General features: G+C 42.5%; 2 protein-coding genes across 2 annotated transcripts in view; one reads left to right on the top strand and one right to left on the bottom strand.

The window, feature by feature from the left end:
• The window catches only part of VWC2 (von Willebrand factor C domain containing 2), a 51,772-nt gene extending 44,615 nt beyond the window's left edge, over positions 1–7,157 (top strand). The window contains exon 3 of the mRNA XM_065752365.1: positions 6,776–7,157. Coding sequence (XP_065608437.1) covers positions 6,776–6,927 — 152 coding nt within the window. The 3' untranslated portion in view covers positions 6,928–7,157. The remainder of the gene's footprint in view (positions 1–6,775) is intronic.
• The window catches only part of DDC (dopa decarboxylase), a 512,652-nt gene that overhangs the window by 258,881 nt on the left and 240,565 nt on the right, over positions 1–13,206 (bottom strand). The gene's annotated exons all lie outside the window — the stretch shown is intronic.

The raw sequence follows: 13,206 nt of genomic DNA, 5'->3' as shown, positions 1-13,206 counted from the left end.
CTTTCTGAGTCTGAAGGGCAGGCTGATGTGTCCCAGTGAGGCTGAGAGTTTGGGGCTGGAGATGTGTGATCATTCACCAGACTTCAAACATCACTAGGCCCAGCAGTCACTGGGTAAAGAAACAGCTGCAGGTGGAAAGATTCGCCCTGTTAACTCCAGTGCTCCCAGCAGTGAGTCTTTCCTTGTCAGAGGCCTCCAACATGAGTCATCCCAATGTGTTACAGCCCATCTCTCATTTTCCAGTCACCTGGGTGGTGATGGAGCTGCAAGAAAGCTGTGCGCAAAATTGATGTGCCACTTGCTGGCTTCAAAGTGTTGATATAATTTGCTGTGAGATAGACACAATGCTCAGCTCATGTCTAATTGGTGCCGTTGCTGGGTGGAACACAATATCCCTTTATGAGCCATAGGACTTCTGAAAATCATTGTAAGTGGAGTATTTGAGTCCTTCCTATATTTTCAGGGATAAAGGAAGTTGTTTGATGCAGTTTATTTTTGCGGCACTCAAGCCTCATATTTAATGGAGCCCTTTTATGCTGCGAGGCTTTCTGTTTGCCTCGTGCAGCATTTGATTGTGGAGTGTTCGATGTGCCTGAGCTGCTTTTTGTTCCGTACACAAAAAGCCGATATCTAAATTTCTGTTCTTCAAATACACATAAAGATCCACGGGGACAGCAGCATTGTCAGGATTACACACTGTTCCCTTCTCGCAGGCCATTTCTGTGTGTGCAGGAGTAATTGTGCAGCGCTGGTTGCGGTAGGAAGCATTTTGCATGGTTGTTCCACAGGTGCTAATGGCACCACAGAGCACACGGTGGTGAATCGGGCTTGGGCAGTGCTGTCAAGGATTATCCCAGGGGCTGAGATTGCTTTGCGATCCGTCACATTTTTGGACACTTCTCCCATTTTTAGGATGGAAACCAGACTAAAACATGAGTCAATAGTACTGTTATGTATGATAAATCAAAAGGAAAACTGAGCATAATCGTAAGCAGGGTTTGTGAGTCTCATAAGCAGGGTCTAAAAACCCAGTCATGAATTAGGTTATGGCTTTTTTATTTTCTGTATTAAGACGTGCAACACATGCACACATACTAATGCATACAGACTATAGCAGGTGCCTGGCTGTGATATCCCTGTTGTGACAGCCATGCAATTGAGGACGTGATCATCCCATTTCCTTACAAGATCTTCATTGAGCATCTTCCATCTGTCCCAAAGCAGCAGATGCTGTTTACACCCACCCTTCTGAAGTACGTGGCAAAACACTGTTTTTAATTGTTTTGCCTTTGGCGTATTTTCTTGCAATCTGTATGTTTGCTGTGCATCTGACAAAACACGATCCTAAAAAGGGGAGGGAGTTTATTCTTCTTAAAAGCACAAAGGTTCTGTCTGGCATGAACAAAACACTGCTTTCATGAAAGATAGCACATTGCTTCTTGCCACAGCTTGGTGAAACCACAAATGGATGAATACCTTTATTTTTATTTTCCCTGTCATACATACACATTTACTGAGAGTCTATTAAGATATTTGCCATGGTTCTCCAGCTGCCAGTATCTTAAGGCATTGATAAGGCACAGAAGCAGTTCACAGATCCTCAGGGTCCCAAATTGCTCTTCAAATTGGGTCTACCCGAATCCTTCTTCCGTAATTGAAAATTCTCTTATGGATTTGCTTCAGCAGCATAGAAAGGTATCGAGGCAAGCAAAAGGTTGCTCTGGGCTGGGAGTTGTTGGCACACTGGCAGCAGCAGGGTGATGAACTTATTGTTGTGAGGGAATGAGACTCCGCTGCACTCATCACGGACTGCTTTTGCCAGTTGCTTTTTGTGCTTTATCTTCCAGGTTGGCGTTGGACAGGAGATAAATGTATTATATATATCCACATGAGAGGGAAACAAAATCAAATCGGAGAGATACGGACCCTTAGAAGAGATTAGAGATTGGAAGGGCACAAAGTACGCGCAGATACCATCTTCAGAGAAAGTGATTAGATGTGAGAGGAATGAGGGAGGCATGGCCTGCATTCCAACCTGGATGTGTTGGCACTGTGCTGGGGGGCAGGCATGGTCTGCATGTACACCCAGTTTGCTCCTCAGATCTGACTACTGAAAGTAGTCAGCAGGGGCTGTGATTACAGAGCTGGCCTCCTCAGTCTGCAAGTGTGGTAATGGGGGGAACGGGAAGTGTGATGGTGGGCTACTGGGATGGCACAGCAAATGGGGAATGGCTGTTGTTGCCTCTGCCACTAGAGCTACTTGGGGAACCAAATTTAGGTAGAGGATGGAAGGCAGAAGGCAACGAAAGAAAACTGTTTTACCCTGCATGCAAGAGCTGTAGATCTCCTTGTCACCACGTGTGGTAGAAGCTTTTATAAATTCACCAGGGTTTTGGAGAGGGTAATTGTAAAGATATACATTAATGGATACTGGACACACAGGAGCCATTTACAGTGCCTCCTATTCAGAGTTCTGGAAAGTAGCACTGTATGTTAGGAACGCTTGCTGCAGTTTTGCTCTGTTCCTATGCACTTCCCTCTGCACCTTCTTGCTGTTGCAGGTATCATGTGCTTCTCAAGTCTTCCAGGACAAGTATAGGATGTGTCTTTCATGTACTAACTGTCGGAAATCTCTTTGTTAAACTTGAAAGAAAAAAAAGAAGGAAAAGAAACAGAGAGGAGCTATGCTAAATATTGAGGTTATGTCATTTAGAAAGTGCTCTAACTCCACAGTGATGAGTGTAATGTAACTGTCAACATAGGTGAGTCCGCTGTCAGATACCTTAAAAGTGACCTGTTTGACTGCTGCAGGGAGCTATTAAAAGGGCAGCTATTAGAGAGTTCAGTATGAAACCAAAGCCCAGGGCAGTCTTGTATCAGAGTATTAAACTGTAGAGGTTGTGACTGCAGTTCTAATTGGCTAAAATTTGCCATGACTTATTCTCCAGGCAAACAAATTAACTTGCAGTTGAACAGATTTCTCCATCCGTAATTTGGTTTAATACCTGATGAAAACAGTTGATTAAAACACAATTTACTGAGTTACCGTGTCTGACTTGTATTTTTGAACTAATAGGAACATGTGCCCATGCAAAAGCAGGGGTGGGCTGCAGAGAAAATAGACACAACTCTATTGAGTGCAGCTGTGGTTTTGTGGAAGGAGAGGAGGAGGAGAAGCTTCAGAGGGTCTCTGGCAAGGTTGTCAAGGTTACAGATACTGTTGCTACTGTAGGTGAGTGGCTTGGGCATTCTCTGTTGATAATTGGTATCGGCTGTTTTCTTCCGAGATGGCAGAATTTGCATTTTAATTGAATTGTTGCATTTATCAAGACTAAAGAATAAAATGTAAGTCACCAGAAGCTTTGCAAAGGATCAGCATAAGGAATCTGGGGGAAGAAAAAGAGTACAACTGTTGCGTTTACCCTGATAATATTTACAAACTTCTTAAAATACTTAAGAAATGAGACTCCAGTTATAAACTCTCCATGAATTAGCCACCAGATAGGCTCTCTGGATGGATTACATCCCAGCACAAATGCTGTTTTGGAAGCTAAGATTCACCATTTCAGACATTCCAAGCACTCCAGTCTGGTGCTCAGTGTGAGAGTGCAGGGCTTGCAGTTTGTTTGCTGCTTCAAGGCATTGCTGAGACTGTGGCTGCTATGCTGTAGCCCTGGTAAAAATATCTCCACTGCTACCAGCATGCTATGGCTCAAACAGAGTCTGACAGCATCAGGACATACTTTAGGAAAACAAATGATGTCGTGATAGATTTCAAACTGTGCTTGGAATTGCTACAATATGTCATATTGAATTTTCTGCCAGATTTAAGAGTGATACGGTGAGATCTTAATCTGCTCTGAAGATGTGCAGCACCACTGGCTTCCTTAGAGCTATATAAACATATTCCAGTGGGGATGTGGCCCAGGACATTTGTACTCCAACAAGCTGCTGCTGCTCTAGGAGAAGCAGATGTGAGGGTCAGGCAGTGGTGCCACTGCAGGTCAGCGCAGGGAGCAGGCAGCCTGCTTTGTCGGCCACAGAGAGGAGTTGCACTCTGCACTGCCCTTGCACCAGTAACATCCAGCCAGAAAATCCAGCAACACTTTGGCATTGGAGCAGCCCCTGCTTACTTTGGAATGTTTTTCATGCGCAAAGTGAGATAATATGGAGAACTACTTAAGAACTCACCAAATGTCTTGCCCTTTGTGGCAGGAAGCTGTAAATCCCACTAAATCTATATGAACTGCCCGATGTTAAGTAAAGAAGTTCCAGCAAATGCCATGCCTTTGGGGCAGTGTATCCACTCTGGGTTGGGAGGAGATGCTGGCTTCTGTTTTCTTCCTAAAGGAGAGTGAAGAAATGGCACTTTCTGGTCTAAAACCACCCTTCCTGTGCCTGCTCGACCTCCTTGTCCCACTGCCCCTTAAAATCCTCAGTTTCTCGGTTTCCTCTCTGAGGTAGAAGGAGAATGTCATCAGGCACTGGTTCATTTGCACCATCACCATGATGGGCAACACCCCACACCCCTCTGCCTTCCCCATGACACAGGGGCAGGGGCAGGAGAAGATGTCTTAGGATCTGGAGGAATGATGAAAGGAGAGCTGTGAAACTGTTTTTCAGCACTGAACACCATATTGTACTGGCATTTATCTGTGGGGTGTTGCAGTAATACAGTAACACCACTGTACATGGGATTGTCATCACATATGTTTTTCTCATGCCTTTAAAATAGTGGCTGAATTTCAAGTGGACATACAGGTCTCACAGAGAACTTCTCCATGGAAAGTGGATTCTATTGTTAATATTTTAACTCTTTATTGTAGCTTTGTACATCAAGGAGCTGCCAAGAGCCACTATGTAAAACACTCAAGTATCTTCCTAAAGTGAGGACAGACCCCTCTTGGGATGAAAGCTTACTGTGCATCAGAGGAATAAGTGTATTTAACTGATGGAGTATTATGCAGCCTACAGTGGATATCTCTCAGAATTCCGTGGAGGACGACATAGTAACTTTGCTTTATCTCAGTTGTGAGCATGACAGTGCCCCATGTGCAGAGGTACCCAGCAGCTCTTCCTTTCCCTACACTGCTCAAGTCTTCTCTCTTGCTTTGTCTGCCCCAGGGACACTGCAAGGACAGACTGAGGGATGGGCAAACACCAAAGCATGTTAAGGTAGTAATGCAGGTAACTACATGAGATGTGTGGAGAAAGACTTGGGAGTCCTGGTGGATGAGAAGCTGGGCGTGAGCCAGCAGCGTGCACTTGCAGCCCAGAAATCCATGCGCTTCCTGAGCTGCATCAAAAGAGGGGTAGCAGTAGGGAGAGGGAAGTGATTGTGCCTCTCAGCCCTTGTGGAATCCCATTTGGAGTACTGCATCCAAGTCTGGGGTCCCCAGCACAATAAGGATATGGAGCTGTTGAAGTGGGTTCAGAGAAGGGGCCGCAGAGATGACTGAAGTGCTGAAGCATCTCTCTGATGACGAAAGACTAGGGAGTTGGGCTTATTCAGCATGAAGAAATGAAGGCTCTGGAGGGACCTCACTGCAGCCTTCCAGTACTTCGAAGAGTCTTAAAAACAGGAAAGAGATTTTTTACAATCTGATAGTGATAGGACAAGGGCCGATGGTTGTAAACTAAAAGAGGGAAGATTTGAATTAGGTGTCAGGGATGCAATTCTTCATTCAGAGGGCGGTGAGGTGGTGGCACAGGCTGCCCAGGGATGTTGTGGGTGCCCCATCCCTGGAGGCTCAAGGCTAGGTTGGATGGGGCCCTGTGCAGCCTGAGTGGGTGGGGGGCAGCCATACAATTTCAGAATGTCAGAATTTCAACTGCTAAAGAACATCAGAATGCATCAGTACACGCTGTCCCACGCTGCGCATCCCACCTGGTGTGTGCTGGCATGCAGTGCTGCAGGACAGCCAAGCTGTGCTCCAGCAGCAGTTCTGTGTGCTCAGCAAATAACAGGCCCAGTCATGCTGAGAACATAAGTAACAGGAGGTGAATGGTAGGGTTCAGTGCTGCTTTACAAATGCACGTGGATATTCAAGGCAGAAATAGATGCTTCTTTTTCACAGTGCTGTAGATAATGCAGCACGTGCAGCCTTCTGCAGTGGAGAGATGTGAGGATGTCACCTTTTGAAGGAATGAGATCAGTCCTGTGAACTTGGTGCCAGTGGCTTGTTCTCCTGCCTCCTCCTTGGAAATTAAGTCATTTTGATGTAGCACAAAAAAGAGTGTTTGCTGACTTATGTAAAACGGAATACTTCGTTCTGTGCATGAAAAGAAACTTCATTCAGAAGAGGCTGGTGCTTCTACAGCTTGGAATTTCTCACAAAATGGAAAATAAACTAATCTGATACTTTGGCTGCACAAAATGCAATGTATGTTTCCAGTGGAGAATTAATCACATTCACAGTCTGCTCCCTACCAGCACTTCTCCATCACTGATGACCAGGTTTCCTTCTTGCTTAAATCTGTTTTCTGCAGTGAGCAGTCTGTGCCTGTAAGAGACGTGTGCTCCCACAAAGGATGTGCGGTGCCCTCACTTGCAGAGGGCAGGGCAGCCATTGCTGAAACCAGAAGACAATCAGAATGCAGCCAGTTTAGAAGGCAGGGCTCCTTTCCTCTTTGCCTCTTCTTTGTGATGTGCACGACGATCCTGTTTGTTAACTGTGCCCGGTGTTAGATTTTCAGTGCTCGAGACTAAAACTGAACTGTACTGGATTACAGTGTGCTGTGGGTGTCACATTAACAAACTCTTTCCTTTTCTTAGGCCCCAACTGCTTTGCAGAAACCATCGTCATTCCTGCAGGCCGAGAGGTGAAGACTGATGAATGCACTATATGTCACTGTACTTATGAAGAAGGCACGTGGAGAATTGAACGGCAAGCTATGTGCACTAGACATGAATGCAAACAAATCTAGGCAATCTACCAGTCCAAGAACTTTTGTGGTTTTTATAAACTATCTCACCCAGCAGTGGGTGCCGTGGGTGACCCAGGGAAACATGAATGAGCAGATCGTGGTGAGGAGCAAAGAGATGATTGGTACTTGACTTTTCAGAGTCACGTCATTCCACAAGGCAAAGAAGAGAGTATATTTAAAAAGTTTGGACATACGAATACTTGTCTTAATAAATGTGTTATTTTCACAGTGAGTACACTAAAATACACTATAAAATATTCTATGTATTTCTATAATATCATGATAGAGCTTAAAAATAAATGTTTTATATAGACAGTACAGATTAAAGTACTGTATCGTTGCCTGTCCTGTTGTGTACATGCACCATAACTAAACATTGCGTTTCTATTCTAGTTTTATCATGGTAGAGTTTTCTTTGGGTTCTCGTGTTTGGTATTTTTTTTTTCCTGTTTGTTCATTTTCAGTTCAGTGGGTCAGGAAGGAGTCAGTATGTGGTAAAACTTTGACATCCTCGCTACTGGAAAAAAATGTAGTCCAATGTGCAGTGTGCTCACTTCTGCACTTCTGAGTTCTGCTGTAATATTAAAGCGAGCCAGCTCCTTTTCTTAGCTGCACTGGTGTAGGTCTGCTGGTGCACAGATCGGATCACCTGGAGCAGTACTACAAAACTGGTCTCCCTAACCTGTTTTTATAAACCGTTAATTGGCCAAAATGAGTTCCTAATATGAAGTTCAGAAAGAACACGTTTTGGCAGGGCAAATCCCACTGTGACATAAACAATACAGCACTTCTGAGCTGGTGGAAATAGGGTAAGTTAGTGGGTGGCATCATCAATGTAATGTGCAGTAGATGTGAAGTGTGGATGGGCTGTGGCTGTGCACACACATCCTTGGGCAACAGAGCACCATCCCCTATGCCCTGCTGTTTCTGCCTTGGCTGCTGCTTGTTCAGCATTTTGATTCATCTCAGATCTGTCTGGCTGACTGCACAGGCTCTGTAGCACTGTGCATTGACTAGAAATGTTTGGAGCCAGCTCTTCGAATCCATCAAAGGGTTTATAGCACAGAATCTGACCTGGACACACGTGGAGTGAATCACATCTCCCTGCTTCCGACGCTTACAGCCTTTGCTTAGATCCATGTTCTTTTTAATTTAGCTTATCTCCAACTCCTGGACTGCATCTGCTTTGAATATCTGCTAAGACAGTGGCTCAAGAGAACACAAACAAGGGCTTAAGCTCTTCCTAGAAAAAAACACAATGAATAAATATTATAAAATGAATAATACTGCTTAATTCCCTTATACTGCTTGCTACTTATTGTCATGTGGTAACCTGGTTTCTTGGTTTGGATCCATACAGTGTGATTGTCTGGTACTGGTGAAGACCACGATTCGACAGCAGTTATCTCCTGCAATCTGTATTTGGAGTGTGTGTCTATTTGTTGCTGGGATTAGTTTTCCCCAGTGATGGAAAGGGAAAGGAGGAACGATAGAAATGGAGGAACCATTTCTCATACATTCATTCTTGTGGCAGTCAGCCATGGCCTACTCACAGAACGGGGAGAGAGGAAGACATTACTGATTTGAGTAGTTCAAATCACTCAAAAATCCAGTAAATAGCTTTCACTGACATGGATGTGTATGTATGTAAGCAGTGTACTGAGAATGCTGTTCTCCAGTTACCCGAATGCTGAGCAGGGATGCGAGTATTACACCTGGCTTGTCGCTAACTCAGCTGCTGGCAGCGGAGGATGACACAGACTGCACATTGATTGCATTTCCTTGGAAGAGGGGAGGAATTGTTTTGTCTCTCATGTGCAGCTTCTCCTTCACTGAAGCTCTTGTTAAGCTTTAAAGTCTTTCCTTGGGCTTGAATTTATGTTCCTTTGGGAAATTCTCGAGGTATTGAAAACAAAAGGTTAAAGGCTATTTTAATGTGTCTTTCTAGTGTAACTTTTATAACTATTTTCTACTGCCTTTTTTTTTTTTTAATGATTTTTTTCATCTCTCAGCCCTGCCACCAACATATCCGTGTAATCTTCAGTTTGGCAATAGGTTGGTCCGTTCCCATTTGATACGGATTTTCCTGGACAAATTCATCTTGACACACAGCTCTGTGGATTATTTCTTGAAGACTACACTTTGAGATGCGATCTATCCTTTCTTTTTGAGGTATAATCTTCAAGTCTGTTAAGATGTGATTTTTTTTATTTTCTATTATAGAAGTGAGATAAGATTTGGACCTTCTGCATGCCAAGGTCACTGGCCACGTACAGTTTTGTCCTCTGCTATTATTATGATGAGAGCTTTTTGGCCTTTTCTTAGCATGGGCAGATAGCAGAAACCTCACCCAGCTGTGGAACAGGGTGTACCAGCACTCTGTTGTTATCCCAGCAGGCAGGTAGCACCACACAGCAGCTCATTTACCCACCTACCTCTCCCCTCTCTGTTCCCAGTGGGACAAAGAAGACACAAGGAAGAGCAAAAGCAAGGGAATGAGAAGTGGAAGAAAAAAATCATCATGAAAAAACAAGTGATGAAAAGGCAATCACTCGCCATCTCCCATAGGTAGATTGATTCCTAGTCAGTTCATGAGTAAAAACAATTAATGTATCTAAAAATTACTCCGCCTCTGTTTTACTGCTAAGTTTGGTTTTTTGTGGTGTGGAGTATCTATTTGTTGAATCTGGGTCATCTGCGTGGTTGTTACTCTACCCAAACTCTTGCACGCTCCCAGTTTATTTACTGGGGCAGCAGATTAAGAAACAGAAAAGGCCCTGATGTTGTGCGAAGTGAACCACATTCCAGAGAACACTGGCCAACCCACTGAGACGTACTCTTCGGACAGCAGAAAAAAGAAACCAGCACCAAAAAATACTGAAAAGGAAGATAAAGCCTTGGTGTCTCTTGACAATTTACATGCTATTGGGAATTTTACATTTATTTATTAAGTGCACATTTTTTAGCAAAGTAAAAAGCTCAGTTAAAAGTGGGTAAGCTCTACGAAATAATGCTAAGTTACAGTGGGTATTGTCTGTTGGGCACGTTGTCCTAAAGGTGGCACTGGTGAAGCCTAAACACTTGTTTTTAGCTCCAATGAAAACACTGTTCTGAGAGCTGCTCCGAAAGTAATGCCTCCTATTTTATGATGTCGGCCCATGATGTCAGAGATGAATGTTGGAGGTATGGCAATAGTGGCTGAACTTTCCCACCAATATTCCATTACATGTTGTTGCTGTGTGACACATGGCAGCAGAGGGGCAATCTGACACAATGGCATCTGATACGGAAATGTGGATCAAGCAAACGTATCAATAAATTCCTCCGTTTACAAATAATGGCACCCTTTGACATTTGTTGACGATTGCTGAACTTTTATAAGAAATCAAATACTGTGAGCACAGTGATGTGGTGGATTGTGCATTTCAGAGGGGGTAGACAGTGACATGAAAGACAAGCCACATTCTGGACAGCCACGTACAGCTGTCACACTGCAAAATGGAGAGCATCTCAAGCTGCTGACTTGAAATGATGATGGAAATGATGGTTACACTGGAGTCTCACAAATGAATGCTCACAGAGGAACAGAATGAACACCACATGCAAGTTTATAAGGGCCAACTGAATCAGTACAGGGCTGAAGGTGACAGTGTCCTGGATTGCATCATTACAGGTGCTGAGATGTGGTCACCGCTATGAGCCTAAATTAAAATACCAGTCCATAGAGTGGCAACATGTGACTTCCCAATCGAAAAATAAGTTCAGAATGCAGCCCACATCACAGTAAAGCAAGGTGCACTCTATTTTGGGATAAGGAAAGGATGATCCTTCTGGATTTCCTGGAACCTAGTGGAAGCATCATCACTGACTGCTACATTGTGACACTGACTAAACTGAAGCCTTACACTTCCAGAGTCAAGCCGTAGATTATGACAACTTCTCTCTTGCAACATGGTAATGCCAGACCCCACATCAATTTGAAGCACATGGAGTAAATAGCCCATCTTGGCTGAACTGATCTAACACACCCACTGTACAGTCTGAATTTGGCGCCTTCTATCTGTTCAGACTGATGAAAGATGAACTGCATGAGCAACATTCTGCTAGCAATGACACCACCATAGCAGCTACGAAATAAAACAGTGGGTCACCTCCACTGATGAGGCATTCAGTCCCTTGTTCATCACTGGAGACAGCGCTTAGCTAATGATTGTGACTGTGATGAAGAACAGTGTTTTGTAGCTGAGCATTTGCTTTATCAACTAGTTTTATTGTGCTCTTTGTATCTGTTGTAATCTCTATGGAAATAAATAGGATGCATTATTTTCGGAGTTACCAACATATGTATCCTACACATGAGTTTTTCAATTTTGCAGGTGGTTGTCACTATAAAAGCTGTATTTTGGGATACACTCATAGCTCATGAATAATTTTGTATTTTATGTCTGTTCCTTTAAAAAAAATGCATATTCTTTTCAGATATTCATATGTAGCTGCACTGGCATAAGTATGAGATTTCTGCTTCTACTGCTATTGCTTCTGCTTATTTCCCATCTGAAGTAATGCCAAATTAATTCTTCGTTTGGCTTTTTCCATTTTTGTAGGAGTGTACTGTACATTAATTTGGCTTCAAACCTGTGTAAGTAGGTGCCTGAAGAGATAATACTCTCGATGGTTTCGGGTAATTATAAAATTGCAGTTACTGTGCAACAGTAATATTGTTGCTCATGTACAACTCAAGAGGGAAGGGCGGATATTCACCTAAATACTTATGCAAGATTTTAAAGGGAAAATGAGACATAAATGAAAGATGTGAGAAGTGAAACGGAAAAAATGAGCATTACAGCAGGAATGTGAAAAAAGGAAAAAATAGACCTACAACATTGTAAAGGTGTTTTACAGAGATATTTTCAAAGCATATCTTAAGGAAAGTAGATGGGAAGTGTATCTGGGCATAAACTGAAATCTATGAAATTCCATTTTGAAATGACAAAAACATCTTAGTGTAAAAGGAGACTGATTACTGGAAGAAATTGCCCTGACAGGTTGTAGAGTCTCTGCCCATGAAGTTGTTCAAAACCCTGAGTAGCCTGCTCTGGCTGGCTCTTGTAAGAGTTGGACAAGATTGAAAATATAGCCATTTTGAAATAAAATTTGATTAAGCTCTTTAGTACAAATAAAAAGATACGAGGTTCTTTCCCTTTGGAAAACAATCTCTTCTGTTTTCTTATCGTGTAATATGAACTGTACTGTCTACACTTGTAATATTTGATGTTAGTTTTGGTGGTAACTTCAGTATTTAAACTCGGATAGCTCCGTAATAGTTAGGAGGCTTTGAAAGATACAGAACAAGTCCAAACCTGTATGCCATTTATCAGCTACAGACAAGTCAAAATTTAGTATTAATTGATCAGTAATAGAAAAACATTTACATAATTAGCAGTACAAAAGATAATGTTTAAAAACAATCAGCTCTCAACTTACCAGAATTATCTGTTATGTTTATATTAAGTTCATCTGGGGCTATGAGCGAACAGCAATCCTCCTGCTGTGAGATGTTAACAGTTTCCTGTTTTTGAACAAATCATGAATTTTAAGAAATACACAGCATAAAAAAAGATTTTGTTGACAATAATATAATAATGAGTGGGAAGTTAGTCTCGTTGAAGTAATTATTCACGATGTATTCATGGTAAATATTAAGGCTGCCACCTACTCTTATCTATAATCTTATCATCAATTTAGAACTTAGGAAGTTTGCCTGCTTCATGTTTATTTGGCAAAGAGGGAAAATACCACCCGTAGCACTAAACATTCCAGTTCCAGCAAAATGCAGAGCACTGCCACATGTTATTTAAGCAGAGATTGTAACTTACTGCAAAGAGGTGGATTTATGAAAATCTTTGAAGATAGGAATGCTTCTATCAGTTCATAAAAAGAGGGGAAAAACAGCAAACTTAAAGAAGATCTAACATCATGAAATTAAAAGAAGTTTAACCTGCAATTAATTTTGACAGCAGAAAAACAAGGAAAACCTTTTCCCTTGGCTATGTATACCAAGAAATTTCTTTCTTCTGTCTCCAACTATAGAAAAGCAAACTTCAGGTAAGACAGCAAGCGGAGATTAGATGTCCAGTTTAATACTGTTAACTGAGATCAGGATTTGTTTCCTGTGATATATACACAGTAAAGCATCTGCACTTGCCTGCTGCCAGTGAATGAGAGAACATTTGCAAAGGTTCACATGAAGTGCTTTTGTTCATAATAGACAAAATTAAA

Source organism: Cyrtonyx montezumae, unplaced genomic scaffold, assembly GCF_038088225.1.
Source record: "Cyrtonyx montezumae isolate F1298 unplaced genomic scaffold, pur_monq_1.0 scaffold_8, whole genome shotgun sequence".
NCBI lineage: Eukaryota > Metazoa > Chordata > Aves > Galliformes > Odontophoridae > Cyrtonyx > Cyrtonyx montezumae.
The sequence above is the reverse complement of the archived record's forward strand: the minus strand, read 5'-3'. Positions and strand labels throughout refer to the sequence as shown.